Source organism: Lolium rigidum, chromosome 7 (genome assembly GCF_022539505.1).
Source record: "Lolium rigidum isolate FL_2022 chromosome 7, APGP_CSIRO_Lrig_0.1, whole genome shotgun sequence".
NCBI lineage: Eukaryota > Viridiplantae > Streptophyta > Magnoliopsida > Poales > Poaceae > Lolium > Lolium rigidum.
The window spans coordinates 90675486-90701871 of NC_061514.1; the positions used below are offsets into that span (position 1 = coordinate 90675486).

At 44.6% G+C, this 26386-nt stretch overlaps 1 protein-coding gene, 1 long non-coding RNA gene and 1 pseudogene across 4 annotated transcripts; 2 read left to right on the plus strand and 1 right to left on the minus strand.

Moving 5' to 3' along the window:
- The window catches only part of LOC124671653, a 4567-nt pseudogene extending 908 nt beyond the window's left edge, over positions 1 to 3659 (plus strand).
- Positions 3660 to 6269: 2610 nt separating this feature from the next.
- Positions 6270 to 8158, plus strand: LOC124679500 (probable aquaporin PIP1-2). The gene is made up of 4 exons (XM_047215242.1): positions 6270 to 6696; positions 6795 to 7090; positions 7196 to 7336; positions 7835 to 8158. The coding sequence occupies exons 1-4, from the start codon at positions 6363 to 6365 to the stop codon at positions 7928 to 7930; spliced, it is 867 nt and encodes a 288-aa protein (XP_047071198.1). The 5' UTR covers positions 6270 to 6362; the 3' UTR covers positions 7931 to 8158.
- Positions 8159 to 9048: 890 nt separating this feature from the next.
- Positions 9049 to 14114, minus strand: LOC124678499. 3 transcript variants are annotated; one of them, XR_006994512.1, is made up of 8 exons: positions 13982 to 14114; positions 12590 to 12648; positions 12369 to 12479; positions 11327 to 11561; positions 11127 to 11218; positions 10667 to 10893; positions 9977 to 10599; positions 9049 to 9414 (listed from the first exon to the last, which is right to left on the minus strand). It is a non-coding gene; the product is annotated as an uncharacterized LOC124678499 (long non-coding RNA). The 3 variants fall into 3 exon arrangements; XR_006994511.1 differs by having other exon boundaries at positions 9977 to 10196; positions 10305 to 10893; XR_006994510.1 differs by having other exon boundaries at positions 9977 to 10893.
- Between the last annotated feature and the right edge of the window lie 12272 nt (positions 14115 to 26386).

Consider the following 26386-nt stretch of genomic DNA (forward strand, 5'->3'; position numbering starts at 1 on the left):
TGTATGTTATGTTTAGAATTAAGAGATAGAGTTTAGTCGTACACAGCTGGGTTTATGCCCAAGATAGAAAGTCTACGGACTATAAAAATGTACCTAGGGTTATTGAAAAATGAGGACGATCACGTTCACAACAAACCAATCTAGACGCATCGCCACCCCTTGTTTCGAAGGGTTTCTTCTGGGTAAGCGTCATGCTGCCTAGATCGCATCTTGCGATCTAGGCAGTATCTGTTTGTTCGTTGCTTGGTGTTGCTCGTGTTGAAGCCTTGTTGATGGCGAGCAACACCCTTATAATAGATGTTTTGGGGCTGACGTCGATACTTCCATAATCTACTCGCTTAGCTACGCTGCCCCTCAATATCTAGCTGCCTTCGCACCTATCTTGGGTGTAAGGGCAGGAGGAAGACGAAGCCGAGGAAGCACCACAACCTCGAAACCCTAATTAGGGTTGTGACGAGTACGCGAGGTCGCGAGACGCGAAACGAGTTGAACAAGAAGACGCAGCGGAGCAGAGCGAGTCGAAGGTGACCAATGGAGACGACCAGAACCACCAGTACAAGACGGAATAGATCGGCAACGGCGGAGGCGAGTCGCAGGAGCACGAGCACGAGTGAGGACAAAGTGAAGGTGTTGGGTTTGGTGGACTGGCCGAACTGGTCGGGTTCGACCAGGTCAAGCCAGTGGGCTGACTCATGAGGCCTAATACTATTTATAGTCGATTCAAAAGAAATACCAAAAATAAGTCAAAAATAAAAGTAACTCAGAAAAATAAATAAAAATAATTTTTAGAATTCCCACCACACAAGGAATTCAAATATGATTTTTATTATATTTTATGATGTTTTGATGATTTATGAAAAATCAAGGGATTTTAAAAGCCCTCGGGAAAATGGTCATTTTGACAAAATCCAAAATTGAGAAAAATATTTTACAAGACTAGTAAAATCTTTTAAAATAGTGAAATCATGAAAAATGACAAATTCATTCAAAAAAAATCAAAACCTTTTGAATGAATTAAGAAATGCCCTAAAATAGAATTAATATACATAGTGACGATAAAACACACAAAGAAGAGGGAAATAACAATTTAAACCGTAAAGCGTAGCATAATTATGTTTAGTAGCATAAGTTCCTTCTTTAAATTTCGTGTTATTAGAACACGAGGTCCAGGGTCAAGTCAAGACTGTGAACATTATATCGCAGTCACAAAACATGTCCTTAATTATTTACTATCAAAGTCTTTGAAAAGTACTATTATTATCATTCTGCATCAAAAAGCAAAGTATTAATTTCCATATTATAAATATGACTATGTGGTGGGTGATGGAACCATGGTTTCAGGTTATGGTGGAGGTTTCATTACACTTTACTTTATCAGATAGGAATAATAACAAATGTCATCAAGTGGTTCTTGCGCCGTATATAAAGCGGTAACCATGAGAATTGGTATGGGATAGAGAAGTCGTATGTATCTTTTGTCCTTCTGTACGACTTCGGATGTCTTCTATGAGGGTTAAGAGAAGCCATTGGTTTGGAACAGAGAGAAATGTTCACATCCCTATTCACGGGGTATCATATACTAGGATATCTAAGATGGATTGTAGACAATGTCAAGGGAAAAATTTCACAAAGTGCGAAGCCACCGAGGATGGACTACAAAAGGACATGAGTGTGGGGTTATGGAGAAGATGGGTGATTGGCTTTGGTCGGCAGCTGGGCCCCATACATGAAAAGTATGGATGAGAAAGTACACCCGGTTGGTAAAAGGATATTGGTCCCTTGTGGGCAAAGCAACACACATCCGCAGATAGTAAAGAATTGTATCATGTCACTCCCTATTTCGGAAAGGAATTGGGAACGCATCAGGAAAGGAACTCCATGAAATTTTAGACAACTTGTGAAGATTGACAAATAACTCCGCCTTTGTTGTCCCAACATAGCCGGTCCCAAGCCCGGGTAATTAAAGGAGGAGGGTTGTGATAGGCTTGGCGAGCCAACGTAAAAACCCAGTCACTCTTATGGAGATGAAACCCAAAATATTTTCGTTGGGGCGTAACCCTCTTAGCGACGCGCCATATCGGAACCCGGGTGTGGTGTCAAATGGGCAAGGGCCGGGTCGTCACCCCCTAGGTGGCGCGCCGTATCTTGATCTGGATACGGTGGCAAATGAGCAAGGATCGGATCATTGCATCCTTAGTGGCGCGCTACATCGGCGCCCAGGTGTAGTGGAAAATGAGCAAGGATCTTCGCATTTGACTCGACGAGTGCGAAGGGTAAGGAAGCTAGCCGAGCCTAGGAGGTTTCTCTTAGGTAGCTGGAGCGTAGGGTCCCTGACAGGTAAGCTCCGGGAGCTAGTTGATACAGCGGTGAGGATAGGTGTTGGTATCCTTTGCGTCCAGGAGACCAAGTGGAGGGGACATAAGGCGAAGGAAGTACAGGATATCAACTTCAAGCTGTGGTATACGGGAACGGCTACAAACAGAAATGGAGTAGGCATCTTGATCAACAAGAGCCTCAAATCTGGAGTGGTAGACGTCAAGAGATGTGAGGACCGGATTATCCTGGTCAAGCTGGTAGTTGGGGACTTAGTTCTTATGCCCCGCAAATAGGCCACAATGAGAACACCAAGAGGGAGTTCCAGGAAGGCCTAGAGGACTTGGTTAGGGGTGTACCCAGTGGCGAAAAGCTCTTCATAGGAGGATACCTTAATGGCCACGTGGGTACATCTAACATAGGTTTTGAAGGGGTGCATGGGGGCTTTGGCTATGGCATCAGGAATCAAGAAGGGGAAGATGTCCTAAGCTTTGCTTTAGCATACGGCATGATCGTAGCTAACACCCTCTTTAAAAAGAGAGAATCACATCTAGTGACTTTTAGTAGTGGCCACCATAGTAGCCAGATTGACTTCATCCTCTCAAGGAGAGAAGACGGGAGTGCGTGCCTAGATTGTAAGGTGATACCTGCAGAGTGTGTTTGTCCATCAGCATAAGCTTGTGGTGGCTGACTTCCGCTTTCGACTTCGTGTCCAACGGGATAAGCGTGCGAAAGTCGCTAGAACGAAGTGGTGGAAGCTCTAGGGGGAGGTAGCTCAGACGTTCAAGGAGAGGGTCATTAAGGAGGGCCCTTGGGACGAAGGAGGTGATGCGGACAATATGTGGATGAAGATGGCGACCTGTATTCGTAAGGTGGCCTCAGAGGAGTTTGGAGTGTCCAGGGGAAGTAGAAGCGAAGTTTGGGATAACTGGTGGTGGAACACTGATGTCCAGAAGGCTATTAAGGAGAAGAAGGATTGTTTCAGACGCCTGTACCTGGATAGGAGTGTAGACAACATGGAGAGGTACAAGATGTCGAAGAAGGCCGCAAAGCGAGCTGTGAGTGAAGCAAGGGGTCAGGCGTATGAGGACCTCTACCAGCGGTTAGGCACGAAGGAACGCGAAAAGGACATCTATAGGATGACCAAGATCCGAGAGAGGAAGACGATGGATGTTTACCAAGTCAAATGCATCAAGGACGGAGCAGACCAACTCCTGGTGAAGGAAGAGGAGATTAAGCATAGATGGCGGGAGTACTTCGACGGGCTCTTCAATGGAGAGACTGAGAGCTCTACCATTGAACTGGACAACTCCTTTGATTATACCAGTAGGCGTTTTGTGCGGTGAATCCAGGAGTCCGAGGTCAAGGAGGCGTTGAGAAGGATGAAGGGAGGCAAGGCAATGGGCCCTGATTGTATTCACATTGAGGTGTGGAGAGGCCTCGGAGACATAGCGATATTATGGCTAACTAAGCTCTTCAACTCCATTTTTCGGGCAAACAAGATGCCAGAAGAATGGAGACGCAATATATTAGTACCAATCTTCAAGAACAAAGGGGATGTTCAGAGTTGCACTAACTACCGTGGAATTAAGCTTATGAGCCATACAATGAAGCTATGGGAGAGAGGCATTGAGCACCGCTTAAGACGAATGACAAGCGTGACGAAAAATCAGTTTGGTTTCATGCCTGGGAGGTCGACCATGGAAGCCATCTTGTTGGCACGACAACTCATGGAGAGATACAAGGAGCAAAACAAGGACCTGCATATGGTGTCCACTGACTTGGAGAAGGCCTACGATAAGATACCGCGACACGTCATGTGGTGGGCCTTGGAGAAGCACAAAGTCCCAGCAAAGTACATTACCCTCATCAAGGACATGTACAATAATGTTGTGACAAGTGTTCGAACAAGAGATGGCGATACCGATGACTTCCCGATTAAAATAGGACTACACCAGGGGTCAGCTTTGAGCCCTTATCCATTTGATTTGGTGATGGATGGGGTCACAAGGGATATACAAGGAGATATCCCATCGTGTATGCTCTTTGCGGATGATGTGGTCCTAATCGATGATAGTCGAACGAGGGTCAATAGGAAGTTAGAACTATGGAGACAAACTTTGGAATCGAAAGGTTTTAGACTTAGTAGAACTAAAACCGAGTACATGATGTGCGGTTTTAGTACTACTAGGCACGAGGAGGAGGACGTTAGCCTGGATGGGCAGGTGGTGCCTCACAAGGACACCTATCGATACTTGGGGTCAATCCTGCACAAGGATGGACATATTGATGAAGATGCGAACCACCGGATCAAAACCGGATGGATGAAGTGGCGCCAAGCTTCTGGCATTCTTTGTGATAAGAGAGTGCCACAAAAGCTAAAAGGCAAGTTCTATAGGATGGCGGTTCGACCCGCAATGTTGTATGGCGCTAAGTGTTGGGCGACTAAAAGGCGGCATGTTTAACAATTAGATGTGGCGGAGATGCTCATGCTGACATGGATGTGTGGCCACACGAGGAAGGACCGAGTCTGGAATGATGATATACGAGATAGAGTTGGGGTAACACCGATTGCAGAGAAGCTTGTCCAACATCGTCTAAGATGGTTTGGCCATATTCAGCGCAGACCTCCAGAAGCTCCAGTGCATAGTGAACGGCTAAAGCGTGCTGATAATGTCAAGAGAGTATGGGGTAGACCAAACTTAACATGGGAGGAGTCCGTAAAGAGAGATCTGAAGACTGGAGTATCACCAAAGAACTAGCCATGGAAAGAGCCGCATGGAAGCTTGCTATCCATGTGCCAGAACCATGAGTTGGTTACGAGATCTTATGTGTTTCACCTCTAGCCTACTCCAACTTGTTTGGGAATAAAGCCTTTGTTGTTGACAAATATAGTTTTTCAGAATAAAATGAATCTTTGAATAAATGTTTATGAAAACTGCATTAGCCTACGACTTCCTCGTCAATGGTTACATCAAACACTTAAGTTAAACTTGTTGAGTACGTTGTACTCTTCTCACATCTTAAATCCTTGCTAGACTTGGAAAACACTGAAGAGGGGGCTACTGGAGAACCATCCAGAAAAGAGAAGGTATACTATGAAGAACCAGATATTTCCGGAGGCATCAAAGGGGTGAACTATGACATAGTCTACGGAGAAATTGACCTAGAAGAAGAAGAGGAGTAGTGAAGAGCTTCAAACACTATAGGATAGACTGCTGGAGCTATGAGCTATCATGCTACTTAGTTTAGTCATACTATTAGTTCTAATGTTACTTAAATTAGAGTTCAAGTCTGATGAAAATCTTTATTGAACCAAAATGGATCATGAAATTTGTGTACTCTGACTTGTAATATTAAGTGTGTAGTAATGAACCCGCGATGTTTTTATTGTATGCGATATTTATGAAATGATACTGTTATAAGTGGATTTGTGCACTACAAAATACAGTGTTATAACAAAGTTTCTGGAATTGTATCACTTATCCAATCCACTGTGATAGACGGTCCTCCCCTTGCACGAAAATTCTTAAGCGACCCCAAACAATCATCGGAAACAAAGGGATTCCTTAGCTTGAACCGTGATAAAAACGAGCAGATCAAGAGAAGCACTTTGTTTACCAGGTGCCACAGTTGTGTTCTCAGACAGTTCATAAATGTATACTAATTGCAACTTGTTGATTGATCATGCTAATGCAGCGGTTACGCTAATAAATTTCCTCAACGTAAGTGTAGTGTTACTGCTTGGTCCAACCAAACGTTAAACACAAGCGGATAAACACCAGCGCTGCCGCGCGCGGCAGGACAACTCAGCAGCAAACCAACCCGCTCCTCCTCGCTGTCGTCCGTCGTCGTCACCTCGCCTCACCCGTCGTCCTCCACCCCTTCCAGAACCGCCTGCGCCCCTCCAATCCTCACGCCACCGCTTGCCCCTATAAGACTCTTCACTCCCACCACGAGCTCCACACAAGCACACAAAAGCCATCTGTTTCAGCTCAGGCGCACGAGGAGCTAGCCAGTAGCCACACACACCTGCGGCTCGTGTAGCAATGGAGGGCAAGGAGGAGGATGTCCGCCTGGGGGCGAACAAGTTCTCGGAGAGGCAGCCCATCGGCACGGCGGCGCAGGGCTCCGAGGACAAGGACTACAAGGAACCCCCTCCGGCGCCGCTGTTCGAGCCCGGCGAACTCAAGTCCTGGTCCTTCTACCGCGCCGGCATCGCCGAGTTCATGGCCACCTTCCTCTTCCTCTACGTGACCATCCTCACCGTCATGGGCGTCAACAACTCCCCGTCCAAGTGCGCCTCCGTCGGCATCCAGGGCATCGCCTGGTCTTTCGGCGGCATGATCTTCGCGCTCGTCTACTGCACCGCCGGCATCTCCGGTACTGTTCTTTCTTGTCTTCCTCCTCTGTTCGTTTTTCTTCTTGGTTGGCTTTTGTGTGCTAAGCTAACGGATGGATGCTTTGTTTCCTGTTGGCAGGCGGGCACATCAACCCGGCGGTGACGTTCGGGCTGTTCCTGGCCAGGAAGCTGTCGCTGACCAGGGCGGTGTTCTACATCGTGATGCAGTGCCTCGGCGCCATCTGCGGCGCCGGCGTGGTCAAGGGGTTCCAGCAGGGCCTGTACATGAGCAGCGGTGGAGGCGCCAACGCCGTGAACGCCGGCTACACCAAGGGCGACGGCCTCGGCGCTGAGATCGTCGGCACCTTCGTCCTTGTCTACACCGTCTTCTCCGCCACCGACGCCAAGAGGAACGCCAGGGACTCCCACGTTCCGGTGAGTACCCCTCCTTGTTCACAGCAGTTAAAAGATTCAACATGTTTTAAGCTTTTTTTTACCGTCCTTATTTATGGTTAATACTGATAATCTTTGGAACAACAGATCCTTGCCCCACTGCCTATTGGGTTCGCAGTGTTCCTGGTCCACCTCGCCACCATCCCCATCACCGGCACCGGCATCAACCCGGCCAGGAGCCTCGGCGCTGCCATCATCTACAACAGGGAGCACACCTGGTCAGACCACGTGAGTGAGCTGAAACTGAAACCTACCCCCATGTTCCTCTGAACTTGCAAAATTTAACTGTCTTTAGTACTGGTACTAGTCGCAGCCATGTAGTAAGTAGTACATACTGGCAGCAACTCATCTAATCAACACGTACATGTGAAATAGTTAGTGAGGTTTAATCTGACGAACTGACGTAAAATTGTGAAGTCTGTCCATGTAATAACAGTAGCCAGGCAACAGCAATAATTGAGCAGCTGAAGCTGTAGGTGATGCTTATCATTTGTTAGTTATTTATAAGATAGAAAGTCTACCCTCGCTTCAAGGGAAATGGCGAAAGACGCCTGCCTCAGTGCTGCACGCAACTACTGGCCTTCAGAAAATATAAATGTAGGATAGTGACACCAGTGTCCACCATAGATTAGGCTGCATGCTAAACCTTCTCATCATAGAGCAAATAATTTCGCATCGCGCTGCTAGCAAGTGCTAACCAAATCCTTCCAAATTTCTCCTTTGCAGTGGATCTTCTGGGTCGGCCCCTTCATCGGCGCCGCCCTGGCTGCCGTGTACCACCAGGTGGTCATCAGGGCCATCCCATTCAAGAGCAAGTCCTAAGCTGCGACGAAGATGCAGATCGAAAGAGCAAGCTGCTCGATCTCCGATGGGGCGGCTGTTTCCCATGCCTGCTATGTTAATTACCCTGTGGAATTCCCGTTTCTGTTCCAAGTTTGATGTGTACTGCTGCTCCTTCTTCATATGAACACCCAGACTTGTAATCTCAGTACTCAGTTGTGTATGCTGCTGCAAGTGTTGTTGTGCAAATCGACTTAAGCTGTTTATTCATGTGCTTGTCTTGTTAGCTCTCAGCTGCTGTCTCTCTTAACTGCAATCTGCAACGAGATGTTTCCATTCGAACGCTGGTGGTGGTAGAAACTTGGCGGAGTACTTGTTTTGATCTGAAAGTAGCCGTTGTTCAGACTGTGTGTGTGTGTCTGCGAGGCATGCAGACAGCCTAGACCCGTCAGGGGTGTGGCTGAAGCTATAGCCAGCCATTCCTTCGTCACAGGCTAGGGATGTGGTAGGGAGAGGACAATGATGAGCGGAACGGTGCTTGGCAACTAGCGGCGTGGGCGTGGTCCGTCCGACGGCGCCCACTCTGGTCCTTGATACTGCTGGCTCTACACACCGTGGCACGCCCCGTGCTGGCTTGTTTGTTTGCTGTGTAGTACTAGGCTGGCTAGCTGGAAGCTCCGTGTAGCCGCAAAGGGTTGATGGGTTGATGCAAGATGGAAGTGGCAACCGGTGAATGCTGGGAAATGACCAGATAGGTGAAAACAGCAGGTGGCCACCGCGCCAGCTCGAAAGGGGCTCACGCTGTCGGGGCGATCTGGGATCTCTAACAACCGTAGATCCCCAAAGAACTTGTTTGTTACTGTACCTTGGAAAGCAGGGCGTCGGCAACTGAATGGATGGAAGACGCATGCATGCCGCCAAATTGAGCTGACTAGGCATTCACCAAATCCTGGCTATAGCGAGCACACACGACACTGCAAAACAGCTTAACCATTACACCGAGGCCCTCGCCACTCGCCAGACATCTAGTACATGGCTTCATACCAGGGGCACTTGGGCACCACCATCTTGCCCCAAAACATGCGCATAATGCATGGATGTAGCAATTTGCAGGAACACAATTGCCCATAGCAGCGTGGATAAGCATATAGGGATTCAATATGAGCAGCACTCACGATCTCATCCCAGAAGTTACACAATACGGACCGAGCTAGTTTAACCAGGGGCAATATTCATTTTACGAGTCTCTGGTACAGTAAATGGGTTGGCACATCGGCCCGAGCTGCTGCTGCAGAGCACTTTGGTAGCTTCAACCCTGGGATGAGATGTGTACTGTTAGGAGATGGGCTGCCGAATGGCTCGGCTGTTTCTTCTGAGCAAGTGGAGCATGCATGCGTCGAACTACTACTCTTGGTCCATCAGTCTGTACAGGAACTTGGTATACACTTCTATCATTTTGAGACATGTTAGCACGCCAGTTGTAATATGCAACGCCAAATTTGTTCTGCCCGACAGAGATGGACGGTCTGCAATGTATAGAGAAAAAAATAGTAAGTGCCATGTTGGGAAAGCAATGGTTTAAATGTGGATTTCAAGCTCACAAAGTGACGGCTGCACCATATATAGATTCTATTGTATGCACTACTAACAGGTGGAAAGTTCTGAATTTCAATTCTTACTATGTAATCCCTCCGTTACATAATTCTTGTTTTCAACTAAAACCACGACAAGAATTATGCAACAGAGGGAGTAGCAATTTACAACAAGCCCCATAATAGTAGCAATGAGGGGTCGTAAAAATGCCACTATAAGTAAAACTGCCACCTCAGAAAAAAGTTAAATAGTATGAAATTGGGGTTTTATGCCTTCACACAATAATAATATAATCTAATTCTATATTTGTGCAAGTCCACCACCAAGCTCAGAAGATCATTCTGAGCCATGCTCACTTGGCATCTAGCATGATATAAAAACAGTTGTGAATTTAGCAGGATTGTGTAAAAAACATTGAAGCTGCAAATGATCCTGACTTCATGTAATTGAACACAGATAATCAACTAAAACTGTGAGTTTATCAGGTACACATACCTTTGTCTATTTCTGATGACAGCAAAGATTCCATCCTTGTGACAGCTGTTAGCTTCAAAATGAATCAATGATATTTCCCATACGGTCATGCTATGATACAGTTCCAACTACTGAATGGCCAAAGCCTCCCAGATCTTTTGCCAGTATGGTGATCTTCAATCTACACTTAGCGTAAGAAGACAGAAACTTGACAACCGAAGAACGGGCTCTTAGGATGTCCCTGAAATCAAAACTGATGGGCCTCAATGCAGTGGACAGGAGCAAGTGGAGACAGCACTCTCGCCTGACTTGGATTAAAGAAGGCAGCACAGACACCAAGCTTTTTCACCTTAGAGCCAACGGTCGAAGACAGAAGAACCACAATTCAGAGCTTTGGGGTCCTGATGGTTTAGTGCGGGTTCACCAGGCCAAAGAGAAAATTCTGCTGGATCACTTTGTGCCAGGTCTGGGCAGCAACACTGGCAGAACGGCAGCCTTGAATTGGGACTTCATTAATTTGCCTAGGGTAGACCTTGGACAACTCGATGAACCCTTCTCAGAAGCAAAACTGAAAGACGCTGTTATGGGCATGCCGGTGAGAAATCTCCAGGTCCGGATGGTTACACGATGTGCTTCTTCAAGGCCTGCTGGGAGATGGTGAATGGTGATCTACTGGCTGCTCTCAACAAGGCCCATAGTCTGAATGCTAACCTCTGGGGGCTACTGAATTCTGCTCATATAGTCCTGCTGCCTAAGAAGTCTGGTGCCAGAAAAGGGCCAATGAGTTTCGTCCGATTAGTTTGATGCACAGTATTCAAAAATACTTTGCAAGCTCCTTGGCTCCTTGCCAACAGATATAGTTCCCATAACAGTTTCAGCTACTGAATGGCCAAAGCAGCGGCAAACCTCCCAGTTACCCTGCCAGGCGCCCGTTTAGCCTGAATAGTTCACAACTAGCTGTTAGCTGCCACCTAGCCATTTGAAGACAATGGCAGTAGAAAACAGTAGGGAGTCTGGCGGACCGCGTGATCAGTGGTGCAAAACGTTCTAACCAAGATACCTTTAGTTTGCATAGCTAATGCTTTACTTCTCGGTTACTAACTTGCTCCAATATGTTGAGACACATTGACGGTGTGTGTTTCTAAAGTAAATAAGCAGGGAAATGCTGTACCTATGTTTCGAAGAAAATTTTGCGCCCCTTCTCTGTTAAATCGTCTGACCCTCCAATCCCAATGACGAGATATTTCTTGTATGCGCAACCACCTAAAACATCAGTGGAAGCTTAGTACAGTGAGCACACCATGAGAATGACAAAAAAGACACTCGATCATCCACGGAATGTCAGTTACAACAGAAGTATTCAGGCGGTACCTTGGAATTCGGTCTACAAGATATAACAGCTAGATTTCCAAGGAATAGAAATAACAGATTTCTCAAGTGGGACTCTAATTTGTATGAACGGGTGTTGCAAACGCTCAATTGCCGAGGGGCATTGACACGGATCACGTTGCAGACACTTTCTGATGAAGTCCTCACCCTGCTCTGAGAGGTGATCTGGTATTGGTGCAAGCTCCTTGCTATTTCCAATCTTGAACATTGCAGCAATCTGTAGGAGAGAAAAGTGGGTAAGTATTTGATGATTACTTCACTTCTGATTACCAGACCAAAGAGCAAGACTTGTCTCAATACATCATAAAATTACATGCAAGTAAATAAGTTTGAGTTTCCATGCTGAGACAGTAAAGTTATAAAACGGCTCAAGAACATAAAGGTGTTGTATCCATTCATCTGGCATGGAAAAAGTGTAATAGCCTAGTTTTTTAAAGCATCTTTTGTCAAATTCTCACAGGTCACAGGAATAGTTATGTTGCATAGAAGTCTTGGTCTATCTCCCAGTATCAATGTTTACAAGTGGGTAGCTGGTCCATTTCTGTTGATAACCGGTAACATTCCGTAAGGAGGCAGTCTGCAGCCTGCAGCCATCAAATTTCCCTTTTAAATATATGATTTCACAAAAAAAATCTGCAGAAGGTGGGCAAAAACCAGACAATAAATATGTGCAGGAGAATATCTTAGCATACTACACCTATTCACAGTACAAGTAATTCATAGTTTATATGCGACAGGTTAGTTTGGTAAATAATATGCATGTCACTGATCACTCCAAGCAGCATGCTCACTCTATCAAGGTAAACTGATTTTTTTTTCTTTTTTGCTTCCAGGACATTGTCAAATTCAAGAAACCCAAGATAGTCAACATCCAAAATAAAAACAGCAAGTCAATCTCAAGCCAGATAGCACTATTGGTCTTAATCGACTTGAATAGTATTCTTGAAGTTTTAAAGCGTGTCACATGGGCCATCTGGTGTTGCAAAATAAATATAAAGTGCATCTTTGTGGTAAGAATACTGACCCCTTCATATTTGTTCCATGGGGATTTTGAGGTAGCCATCCCCAGGACAGTGCATCCTAAACTTCAAATGTCAACCGCAAGATTGCATCCACCATTTGAACTTTTTATAACCTGCACGTATGTTATGTGTAAATTCATGATTAAAGGAAAACAACAAGATACACATGAAACTCAAATGAAAAATATATAAATAAAGTAGGAGCATAAGATTTCAACATTACCTCTGGAGCCATCCAATATGGACTGCCTTAAATGAGAAAGGGCATTGATGCCCATTGATCTGCGAAAGGAAACGAAAAATTGAATAAAAGACGCAATTAATACAGCACGGTAATGAGTAAAATACATTTATCGTCTTCTAAGAGAATGTCATGCGTGACCTATCAGTTCCCGGGATATCCAAAAGACTAAGGGCCTATTTGTTTGGGCTGCCTGTGGCTGGCTGTGCTGCTGTGCACGGAAAGCTGCTGTTCTGTGTTTAACTCTTTGGAAGGCTGTGTGGGTGTGAATGTCTGAAAAACCCTCAAAGTTATGAGAACGTGTGTTTTTGCTGATTTATGTGGGACAGGGTGTTTCTACACCCGGGTGCATATGCACCCTTTATTTGAAACGCATATTAAATATATTTAAAAATGTTAGAAAAATACAAATAAAAATTCTTGTGTATACCTTGACATGTTACATGCTTACAAAGTTGTTTCAGCAAAAACCGATATGTTTCATGCCTTGTGCAAAAAAGACAAATCTTAGGTGCTAAAATAGTCTATTTTTTGAGGCATTATTTGCCTTTTTTACACAGGGTACAAAAAATGTTGGTTTTAGGTGAAAATTTACGTGCACACATAGAACATGTCCCTCTACATGCTAAATTTTTTTCCTAAATTTTTTACGGTTTGGAAATATGTTTTATAAATACCGGGTGCATATGCACCCGGGATCAGATTTGATTTTCCGGTAATAAATAACATATTGATCACTATAATTCAAACTGCCATATGTGTGGATGTAAGCCTGCAACTACCACAATTTATTAACCTCTTGTAACTAGCACAATTTCCAAACAACTACTAGTATTTTCTTAACTTTTATAAGCATGATTGACTTAAAAATTCACGCGCACAAACATATCCATATAGACACTCTTTTTAGAAATATCTACACACTCCACATACACTCCCACCGCCCAGAAAGTATTGCTGGTTCACCAAGCTGTCCCCAGATACATACTGCAAATATATATATTGTTTGTCATCAACCTGCTTTGTGGTCGGTAATGGCATGGTTACACGGTTTTGGAGGACACATGGTTAGGTGATAAGCAGCTAGCTGAGGAATATCCATCGTTGTACAGCATAGTTTATCACAAAAATGTTATGGTGGACAATGTAATGAATCATACTCCTCTGAACATAGGTTTTAGAAGGACTTTGAGTACAAATAAATCTATCAGATGGGTGCACCTTATATCTCACCTAATCTCGGTTCAGATAACCGAGGAAGATGATGTTTTCAAATTGGGTTTAACAGAGTTTGGTAGTTTTTCGGTAAAGTCAATGTACCTTGATCTGCGTAATGGACATATGGTATATGTACCGAACCGACTATGTACTCACCACAATGTTATCAAAGCTGACCAATTACCATACTCTGCCAATAAGATGAGGGCATAAGCACGGATTTTCTTGTGATGACATACAACACCCTCGACTCCCAAGATGGACTGACAAGAATACAACAACAGTCCAGTCACTGCAAAACCAAAGAGTCCAAGACGAATTAATCCAGCTAGCACTTGGTCACCTCAATGTCTGTAAAACTTTTAGAGGTACTCCGTACTATAAAAAGAAGTAATTCAGTTGAAATCAGTATAAACCATGTGCCAATAGCAGTTCTTAGGAAAGGTGAGTATGGAAAAAAAGTGTCAAGATAAAATATAGTTTATTGCATTCAGGTATTCCCGGGTAGCTTTTGTGTGACTAAACCAACAGCACAACTAGAACACGGTAAGTGGGGAGGATGCGTGGGGCAGGATTGGCCCGCGGTAACGCATGCCACGTTGGCAGCTGCACAGCAGGCGGCAGTAGACAATATCACTGAAGCAAAACTCGTGTGCTTTGAAGGAAAGGGGTTGCCCAGGTCACATTTGACAGTCTAACTAATAAAAAAAATACTAACACCGATTAGTAACAATGGTAACTGCTCATTTAATTGGGAGGAAATCACATGTAAACTGTACCACACAAAGCACAAGTCAGGTTCTCTCTACCATTACAGGAAGTAGAACTGAACAAGGAGCACGGGGCTTGGTTGAGCCCGGCAAACAACGCGAAAATAAACTGCTCCTAGCAGTATTGATTCGGGATCTCAGAAGTAGCAGCTTCAGTTACCGGAAAATCGGCACCGAAACACATGGTCGGCTTCACCCGCGCCTTCATAGTCCGTCCTATCTACGGGATGGGGGCAGCTAAGAGCAGTTCTAGATTTTTCACGGAAAGGGCAGAGACAGGAGAAATACGAACAATGAGCCGAGCAAAGCTAGGGCTTCCCTTACCAGCAAAAGGCACCGCGTCCGGTCCACGCGACTCCAGTAGCGGCAGGAGGAACCGGAGGGGGAGGATCACGAGAGAACCGAGGTCAGCTGCCCAGAGATGGCCGGCGAGCTTCGGTGGTGGGGGGGTGGGGGAGGGGAGGAATTTTCCGGGTGCGAGGGACTTCGGGACTGTCTCTCTGTGCAGTGGATTTGAGAAACTTTTGGTTCGAGAGAAAGGTACCGCAGATTTACACTATGGGCGCGCTTGACACCGTGGGCCGATTTTGGTCTCCCTGAGCCCAGGCCCCAGGCTCCGTGGGCGTTAGCTTTTCCTGAACGAGTTTTGGGCCACTTTGAGCGATTTATTTGGTAGGTTGGATTACATCACCAAGACAAAAAAAAAAGCTCCCAGTGATTGGTTGTGTGTAGCCAAGCCCAAATGGTCTTGATGGTGCAACATTCAATGTTTGGTAGCATGCAGATAACCTTGTGGTCATCTCTTTTCTCTACTGGTGCTCTTAGGCTATCTTCAACGGTCAACCGCATCTGGAAGATAGTTGTCTGTCGCGGTTCGTCGTGGCCCAAAACGAGGCCCAACGACCAATCGCATACGGACCGTATCTCGTGGACGTGTCCGTTCTAGAGCAAACATGGCTCAAATTTGGACCGCGTTTGCGGCAGCGTGGACAGGCCGCGAGTCCGTGGCGCGCGGCTACTTATCCGCCCTGGGACCTCCAGCTAGCCAAACATTCACCACGCCCTCTTCCCCAGCTCCCACCCCCTGACATGACCCTCCGCCTCGCCACCTCTGCCTTTACCGGCCGATTCGGCCACTAGTTTCGGTCGCATGGAGGGCGGCCCTCGTCAGTCACCCTCACTGGAGTTGGCGGGTGATACGTCTCCGACGTATCGATAATTTTTTATGTTCCATGCCACATTATTGATGATATCTACATGTTTTATGCATACTTTATGTCATATTTATGCGTTTTCCGGAACTAACCTATTGACGAGATGCCGAAGGGCCAGTTCTCGTTTTCTGTCGTTTTTGGTTTCAGAAATCCTAGTAAGGAAATATTCTCGGAATCGGACGAAATCAACGCCCGAGCATCTTAGAATCCCCGGAAGCATCCGAACACCCGAGAGTCGCCGGAGGGGGCCACGAGCCCGCCGGATGGTAGGCCGGCGCGGCCTGGGGGTGGCCCGCGCCCCCCTAGCGTGTCGTCGCCTCGTTGACCTTCTGACGCCGCCTCTTCGCCTATATAAAGGTCCCTGACCTAAAACTTCGAGACGGAAAAGCCACGGTACGAAAAACCTTCCAGAGCCGCCGCCATCGCGAAGCCAAGATCTGGGGGACAGGAGTCTCTGTTCCGGCACGCCGCCGGGACGGGGAAGTGCCCCCGGAAGGCTTCTCCATCGACACCACCGCCATCTTCATCAACGCTCGCTCGTCTCCCATGAGGAGGAGTAGTTCTCCATCGAGGCTCGGGGCTGTACTCGGTAGCTATGTGGTTAATCTCTCTCCTATGTGCTTCAATACAATAATCTCATGAGCTGCCTTACATGATTGAGATTCATATGATGATGCTTGTAATCTAGATGTCATTATGCTAGTCAAGTGGGTTTTACTTATGTGATCTCCGGGAGACTCCTTGTCCCACGTGTGTAAAGGTGACGAGTGTGTGCACCGTGTGGGTCTCTTAGGCTATATTTCACGAATACTTATTCACCGTTATGAATGGCATAGTGAAGTGCTTATTTATATCTCTTTATGATTGCAATGTGTTTTGTATCACAATTTATCCGTGTGCTACTCTAGTGATGTTATTAAAGTAGTTTATTCCTCCCGCACGGTGTAATGGTGACGAGTGTGTGCATCGTGTAGTACTTGGCGTAGGCTATGATTGTGATCTCTTGTAGATTATGAAGTTAACTATTGCTATGATAGTATTGATGTGATCTATTCCTCCTTTCGTAGTGTGAAGGTGACGAGTGTGCATGCTATGTTAGTACTTGGTTTGGTTATGTTGATCCGTTATGCACTCTAAGGTTATTTAAATATGAACATTGAATATTGTGGAGCTTGTTAACTCCGGCATTGAGGGTTCGTGTAATCCTACACAGTTAGTGGTGTTCATCATCCAACAAGAGGGTGTAGAGTCTAGCATCTATCTATTTATTCTGTTATGTGATCAATGTTGAGAGTGTCCACTAGTGAAAGTATGATCCCTAGGCCTTGTTCCTAAATACTTCTATCGCCGCTTGTTTACTGTTCTACTGCATGTTTACTTCCTGCAATATTACTACCATCAACTTCACGCCAGCAAGCACTTTTCTGGCGCCGTACTATCTGCTCATATTCATTCATACCACTTGTATTTCACTATCTCTTCGCCGAACTAGTGCACCTATACATCCGACAAGTGTATTAGGTGTGTTGGGGACACAAGAGACTTCTTGTATCGTAATTGCAGTGGTTGCTTGAGAGGGATATCTTTGTCCTCTTCCTCCCCGAGTTCGATAAACCTTGGGTGATCCACTTAAGGGAAACTTGCTGCTCGTTCTACAAACCTCTCGCTCTTGGAGGCCCAACACTGTCTACAAGAATAGAAGCACCCGTAGACATCAAGCTATTTTACTGGCGCCGTTGCCGGGAGGAAAGGTAAAAGGCTCTCATACTCCGGTCCCGGTAAAGTACTTTTCTCGGCGCCGTCGTGTGTGTGCTCGAAGCTATTTCCTTTAGATCCTGCAATTGCATCTTTTTGTTTCTTGTTTACACTAGTTTGGCATAATGGACAATAATGAGCTTCTTATTCTATTTCCCGATTTAAGACATGGATGGTTTGATGCGAAAATTAAAAAACCCATGGAACATATTAGTATGAACACTTTGAATACCATTGTTGCTAATGATATGGAAAATTCTAAGCTTGGGGAAGCTGGTTTTGATGAGCATGATATTTTTAGTCCCCCAAGCATTGAGGAGAAAATTTTCTTTGATGATACTTTGCCTCCTATTTATGATGATTAAAATGATAGTGGTCTTTTGGTGCCGCCTATTATGGAGGATAAATTTGATTATGATTACAATATGCCTCCTATATTTGATGATGAGAATAATAATGATAGCTACTTTATTGAATTTTCTCCCACTACAACTAATAAAATTGATTATGCCTATGTGGAGAGTAATAATTTTATGCATGAGACTCATGATAAGAATGCTTTATGTGATAGTTATATTGTTGAGTTTGCTCATGATGCTACTGAAAGTTATTATGAGAGAGGAAAATATGGTTGTAGAAATTTTCATGTTACTAAAATGCCTCTCTATGTGCTGAAATTTTTGAAGCTACACTTGTTTTATCTTCCTATGCTTGTTACTTAGCTCTTCATGAACTTATTTATTTACAAGATTCCTATGCATAGGAAGCATGTTAGACTTAAATGTGTTTTGAATTTACTTCTTGATGCTCTCTTTTGCTTCAACTACTATTTCTTGCGAGTGCATCATTAAAACTGCTGAGCCCATCTTAATGGCTATAAAGAAAGAACTTCTTGGGAGATAACCCATGTGTTTATTTTGCTACAGTACCTCTATTTTATATTTGTGTCTTGGAAGTTGTTACTACTGTAGCAACCTCTCCTTATCTTAATTTTGTTGCATTGTTGTGCCAAGTAAAGTCTTTGATAGTAAGGTTGATACTAGATTTGGATTATCGCTAGCAATGCATTTCTTGTCGTCACGAATCCGGGCCTAATTCTCTCGTAGGTAACTCGGAAAATTCTGCCAATTTACGTGAGTGATCCTCGGATATATGTACGCAACTTTCATTCAATTTGAGCATTTTCATTTGAGCAAGTCCGGTGCCTCAATAAAATTCGTCTTTACTGGATCGTCTTGTTTTGACAGATTCTCGCCTTTTATTTCGCATTGCTTCTTTCGCTGTGTTGGGTGGATTTCTTTGTTCCATTACCTTCCAGTGAGCTTTGAGCAATGTCCGAAGTGTTAAGAATGATTGTGTCACCTCTGAACATGTGAATTTTTGATTATGCACTAACCCTCTAATGAGTTTGTTTTGAGTTTGGTGTGGAGGAAGTTTTCAAGGGTCAAGAGAGGAGGATGATATACTATGATCAAGAAGAGTGAAGAGTCTAAGCTTGGGGATGCCCCGTGGTTCATCCCTGCATATTTCAAGAAGACTCAAGCATCTAAGCTTGGGGATGCCCAAGGCATCCCCTTCTTCATCGACAACTTATCGGGTTTCTTCTCTTGAAACTATATTTTTATTCGGTCACATCTTATGTACTTTACTTGGAGCGTCCGTGTGCTTTTACTTTTGTTTTGTTATTTTCATTCTCTCGAATAAATGCTTGTGTGGGAGAGAGACACGCTCCGCTGGTTCATATGAACACATGTGTTCTTAGCTTTTAATGTTCATGGCGAAGGTTGAAACTGCTTCGTTAATTGTTATATGGTTGGAAACGGAAAATGCTACATGTAGTAATTGGTAAAATGTCTTGGATAATGTGATACTTGGCAATTGTTGTGCTCATGTTTAAGCTCTTGCATCATATACTTTGCACCCATTAATGAAGAAATACATAGAGCTTGCTAAAATTTGGTTTGCATATTTGGTCTCTCTAAAGTCTAGATAATTTCTAGTATTGAGTTTTGAACAACAAGGAAGACGGTGTAGAGTCTTATAATGTTTACAATATGTCTTTTATGTGAGTTTTGCTGCACCGGTTCATCCTTGTGTTTGTTTCAAATAACCTTGCTAGCCTAAACCTTGTATCGAGAGGGAATACTTCTCATGCATCCAAAATCCTTGAGCCAACCACTATGTCATTTGTGTCCACCATACCTACCTACTACATGGTATTTCTCCGCCATTCCAAAGTAAATTTCTTGAGTGCTACCTTTAAAATTTCCATCATTCGCCTTTGCAATATATAGCTCATGGGACAAATAGCTTAAAAACTATTGTGGTATTGAATATGTACTTATGCACTTTATCTCTTATTAAGTTGCTTGTTGTGCAATAACCATGCTTCTGGGGACGCCATCAACTACTCTTTGTTGAATATCATGTGAGTTGCTATGCATGTCCGTCTTGTACGCAGATAAGGAGATCTACCACTTTAATGGTTAGAGCATGCATATTGTTAGAGAAGAACATTGGGCCGCTAACTAAAGCCATGAATCATGGTGGAAGTTTCAGTTTTGGACACATATCCTCAATCTCATATGAGAACATTAATTGTTGCTACATGCTTATGCATTAAAGAGGAGTCCATTATTTGTTGTCCATGTTGTCCCGGTATGGATGTCTAAGTTGAGAATAATCAAAAGCGAGAAATCCAAAATGCGAGCTTTCTCCTTAGACCTTTGTACGAGCGGCATGGAAGTACCCCTTTGTGACACTTGGTTAAAACATGTGTATTGCGATGATCTCGGTAGTCCAAGCTAATTAGGACAAGGTGCGGGCACTATTAGTATACTATGCATGAGGCTTGCAACTTGTAAGATATAATTTACATAATACATATGCTTTATTACTACCGTTGACAAAATTGTTTCATGTTTTCAAAACCAAAGCTCTAGCACAAATATATCAATCGATGCTTTCCTCTTTGAAGGACCATTCTTTTACCTTTTATGTTGAGTCAGTTCACCTATCTCTCTCCACCTCAAGAAGCAAACACTTGTGTGAACTGTGCATTGATTCCTACATACTTGCATATTGCACTTGTTATATTACTTTACATTGACAATTATCCATGAGATATACATGTTATAAGTTGAAAGCAACCGCTGAAACTTAATCCTCCTTTGTGTTGCTTCAATACCTTTACTTTGATTTATTGCTTTATGAGTTAACTCTTATGCAAGACTTATTGATGCTTGTCTTTAAGTACTATTCATGAAAAGTCTTTGCTTTATGATTCATTTGTTTACTCATGTCATTACCATTGTTTTGATCGCTGCATTCGTTACATGTGTTTACAATAGTATGATCAAGGTTATGATGGCATGTCACTCCGGAAATTATCCGTGTTATCGTTTACTGCTCGGGACGAGCGAGAACTAAGCTTGGGGATGCTGATACGTCTCCGACGTATCGATAATTTCTTATGTTCCATGCCACATTATTGATGATATCTACATGTTTTATGCATACTTTATGTCATATTTATGCGTTTTCCGGAACTAACCTATTGACGAGATGCCGAAGGGCCAGCTCCTGTTTTCTGCTGTTTTTGGTTTCAGAAATCCTAGTAAGGAAATATTCTTGGAATCGGACGAAATCAACGCCCATCATCTTAGAATCCCCGGAAGCATCCAGAACACCCGAGAGTCGCCGGAGGGGGCCACGGGCCCACCGGATGGTAGGCCGGCGCGGCTCGGGGGTGGCCCGCGCCCCCTAGCGTGTCGTCGCCTCGTTGACCTTCCGACGCCGCCTCTTCGCCTATATAAAGGTCCACGACCTAAAACTTCGAGACGGAAAAGCCACGGTACGAAAAACCTTCCGAGCCGCCGCCATCGCGAAGCCAAGATCCGGGGGACATGAGTCTCCGTTCCGACACGCCGCCGGGACGGGGAAGTGCCCCGGAAGGCTTCTCCATCGACACCACCGCCATCTTCATCAACGCTGCTTGTCTCCCATGAGGAGGGAGTAGTTCTCCATCGAGGCTCGGGGCTGTACTGGTAGCTATGTGGTTAATCTCTCTCCTATGTGCTTCAATACAATAATCTCATGAGCTACCTTACATGATTGAGATTCATATGATGATGCTTGTAATCTAGATGTCATTATGCTAGTCAAGTGGGTTTTACTTATGTGATCTCCGGAGACTCCTTGTCCCACGTGTGTAAAGGTGACGAGTGTGTGCACCGTGTGGGTCTCTTAGGCTATATTTCACGGAATACTTATTCATCTGTTATGAATGGCATAGTGAAGTGCTTATTTATATCTCCGATTGCAATGTGTTTTGTATCACAATTTATCTGTAGTGCTACTCTAGTGATGTTATTAAAGTAGTTTATTCCTCCTGCACGGTGTAATGGTGACGAGTGTGTGCATCGTGTAGTACTTGGCGTAGGCTATGATTGTGATCTCTTGTAGATTATGAAGTTAACTATTGCTATGATAGTATTGATGTGATCTATTCCTCCTTTCGTAGTGTGAAGGTGACAGTGTGCATGCTATGTTAGTACTTGGTTTGGTTATGTTGATATGTTATGCACTCTAAGGTTATTTAAATATGAACATTGAATATTGTGGAGCTTGTTAACTCCGGCAAGTTCGTGTAATCCTACACAGTTAGTGGTGTTCATCATCCAACAAGAGGGTGTAGAGTCTAGCATCTATCTATTTATTCTGTTATGTGATCAATGTTGAGAGTGTCCACTAGTGAAAGTATGATCCCTAGGCCTTGTTCCTAAATATCTGCTATCGCTGCTTGTTTACTTGTTTTATCGCATCTTTACTTCCTGCAATATTACTACCATCATCCGCACGCCAGCAAGCACTTTTCTGGCGCCGTTACTACTGCTCATATTCATTCATACCACTTGTATTTCACTATCTCTTCGCCGAACTAGTGCACCTATACATCTGACAAGTGTATTAGGTGTGTTGGGGACACAAGAGACTTCTTGTATCGCAATTGCAGGGTTGCTTGAGAGGGATATCTTTGTCCTCTTCCTCCATGAGTTCGATAAACCTTGGGTGATCCACTTAAGGGAAACTTGCTGCTGTTCTACAAACCTCTGCTCTTGGAGGCCCAACACTGTCTACAAGAATAGAAGCACCCGTAGACATCAGCGGGTGAGCTAGCCGGCGCCATAGAGCACTACGCCCAGCTCCCCTATAGTCCCCGCTGCCCGCAAATTATGGATGATCGCTTGTCCTCATAGTTTGGCGTACCATTTTTAGATCATGGCCGGCAGCTAGGACGAGTATTTCTACAACAGTATCATCGACACGTCCTCCGATGAGTCCGACGACGACTCTGAGATCCTCATGTCCATAGCCCTTCTCATCCATGATCAGGAGCAACTCTTGTCGAAGTACATGGGCTCGGTTAAGGGTCGGCTCCCGGTAGCTGAGCGGGGCCGAGAGGAGGGCCATGCGCAACTATGGAGGGACTACTTTCATCCGACCAACCCCATTTACAACGCGCAGTGCTTTTGTTGATATTTTCAGATGTCAAGGGACCTGTTTTGGAAGATCATGCACGGCGTGAGGTGCTACGATGACTATTTCAATTGAAGGCGGATAACACATGTAAACTTACCTTCACTTCTGATGACGCGTAAAGCACATGCCCGTTGGGAACCCCAAGTGAAAGGTGTGATGCGTACAGCAGCAAGTTTCCCTCAGTAAGAAACCAAGGTTTATCGAACCAGTAGGAGTCAAGAAGCACGTTAAAGGTTGATGGCGGAGGAGTGTAGTGCGGCGCAACACCAGGGATTCCAGCGCCAACGTGGAACCTGCACAACACAATCACAGAACTTTGCCCCAACGTAACAGCGAGGTTGTCAATCTCACCGGCTTGCTGTGAACAAAGGATTAAACGTATTGTGTGGAAGATGATGATTGTTTGCGAAGAACAATAAAGAACAATTGCAGCAGTTTGTATTTCAGATGTAAAGAATAGGACCGGGGTCCACAGTTCACTAGCGGTGTCTCTCCCATAAGGTAGCAGATGTTGGGTGAACAAATTACAGTTGGGCAATTGACAAATAAAGAAGGCATAACAATGCACATACATATATCATGATGAGTACTATGAGATTTAATCGGGTATTACGACAAAGTACATAGACCGCTATCCAAGCATGCATCTATGCCTAAAACGTCCACCTTCGAGGTTATCATCCGAACCCCTCCAGTATTAAGTTGTAAACAACGGACAATTGCATTAAGTATGGTGCGTAATGTAATCAACACAAATATCCTTAGACAAAGCATCGATGTTTTATCCCTAGTGGCAACAAGCACATCCACAACCTTAGAACTTTCACGTCACTCGTCCCAGATTTAATGGAGGCATGAACCCACTATCGAGCATAAATACCCCCTTTTGGAGTCACAAGTATCAACTTGGCCAGAGCCTCTACTAGCAACGGAGAGCATGCAAGATCATAAATAACATATATGATAGATTGATAATCAACTTGACATAGTATTCAATATTCATCGGATCCCAACAAACACAACATGTAGGATTACAGATAGATGATCTTGATCATGATAGGCAGCTCACAAGATCTAACATGATAGCACAATGGGGAGAAGACGACCATCTAGCTACTGCTATGGACCCATAGTCCAGGGGTGAACTACTCACACATCGATCCGGAGGCGATCATGGCGATGAAGAGACCTCCGGGAGATGATTCCCCTCTCCGGCGGGGTGCCGGAGGCGATCTCCCGAATCCCCCGAGATGGGATTGGCGGCGGCGGCGTCTCCGAAAGGTTTTCCGTATCGTGGCTCTCGTGCATCGGGGGTTTCGCGACGGAGGCTTTAAGTAGGCGGAAGGGCAGGTCAAGAGGCGCCACGGGGGCCCCACACAACAGGCCGGCGCGGCCAGGGCTTGGGCCGCGCCGCCCTGTTGTCTGGCCACCTCGTGGCCCCACTTCATCTCTCCCTCGGACTTCTGGAAGCTTCGTGCAAAAATAGGACCCTGGACGTTGATTTCGTCCAATTCCGAGAATATTTCCTTACTAGGATTTCTGAAACCAAAAACAACGAGAAACAAGAATCGGCTCTTCGGCATCTCGTCAATAGGTTAGTGCCGGAAAATGCATAATAATGACATATAAAGTGTATAAAACATGTGAGTATCATCATAAAAGTAGCATGGAACATAAGAAATTATAGATACGTTTGGGACGTATCAAGCATCCCCAGCTTAGTTCCTACTCGCCCTCGAGTAGGTAAACGATAACAAAGATAATTTCTGAAGTGACATGCTATCATAATCTTGATCATACTATTGTAAAGCAGATGAATGCAGCGATTCGAAGCAATGATGAAGATAATGAGTAAACTAATGAATCATATAACAAAGACTTTTCATGAATAATACTTTCAATACAAGCATCAATAAGACTTGCATAATAGTTACTCATAAAGCAATAAATTCGAAGTAAAGGCATTGAAGCAACACAAAGGAAGATAAAGTTTCAGCGGTTGCTTTCAACTTCAACATGTGTATCTCATGGATAATTGTCAACATAAAGCAATATAACAAGTGCAATAAGTAAACATGTAAGAATCAATGCACACAGTTGACACAAGTGTTTGCCTCTAAGATAGAAAGAATAGGCAAACTGACTCAACAATAAAGTAAAAGATAGGCCCTTCGCAGAGGGAAGCATTGATTACTATATTTGTGCTAGAGTTTTTCATTTTGAAAACAAGAAACAATTTTGTCAATGGTAGTAATAAAGCATATGAGTTATGTATAAGACATCTTATAAGTTGCAAGCCTCATGCATAGTATACTAATAGTGCTCGCACCTTGTCCTAATTAGCTTGGATTAACACCGATTATCATTGCATAGCATATGTTTCAACCAAGTGTCACAAAGGGGTACCTCTATGCCTCCTGTACAAAGGTCTAAGGAGAAAGCTCGCATTGGATTTCTCGCTTTTGATTATTCTCAACTTAGACATCCATACCGGGACAACATAGACAACAGATAATGGACTCCTCTTTAATGCATAAGCATTCAACAACAGTTAACATTCTCATAAGAGATTGAGGATTAGCTGTCCACACTGAAACTTCCACCATGAATCTATTGCCTGCCAAAACTCACCGGCGAGCAGTGGTTAAGCAACACGAAGAGCCGGGAGGCTCCCAAGGCCGCTTAGTGGACCCTGGCACCTCGCGTCGTCCCGCAAGTTTCCAGCACACGTCCTGGCGGTTGCAAGGCGTGCCACCTGACCTAGACCCGATCGGGAAGGTGTTAGATTGCTTCGATTGTTCTCCCGCATGGTAGACACGTAAACATTAAATACGAGCCCTATCGGCTCTCGGGTTGCTCAGTGGATCGGCTCAAAGAGCCGATCGCCCCCATGGTTCACGTTGGATTTGCAATGACATGGGGATCCTGCTTGATCAAAACAAAGCTAAACCAATCTACGACAGTTTAGGGTTTTCACTGCATAACCGGAACATCCTACGCGTAATTGGTCCTAGCAGATACGAAAGATGATGAAAACTATCCCTAGAAGAGGCCTAAAAACCAACATTACGTCAATTCCCGGAACATCCCTTATAGGAACGGTAAACAACACCTAACGCACTACCGGATCCTCCAACCCCGAGCATAAGGCCTAATCATGCAGATGTTAAACTAATCCTTGAAGAACAAGGAGCAACTATAACAGATCGGATCTACTAAGCAACGAACAAGCAAGATGCTGCCCTTACACCCAGATAGGTGTAAGGGCAGCTAGGTGTCGA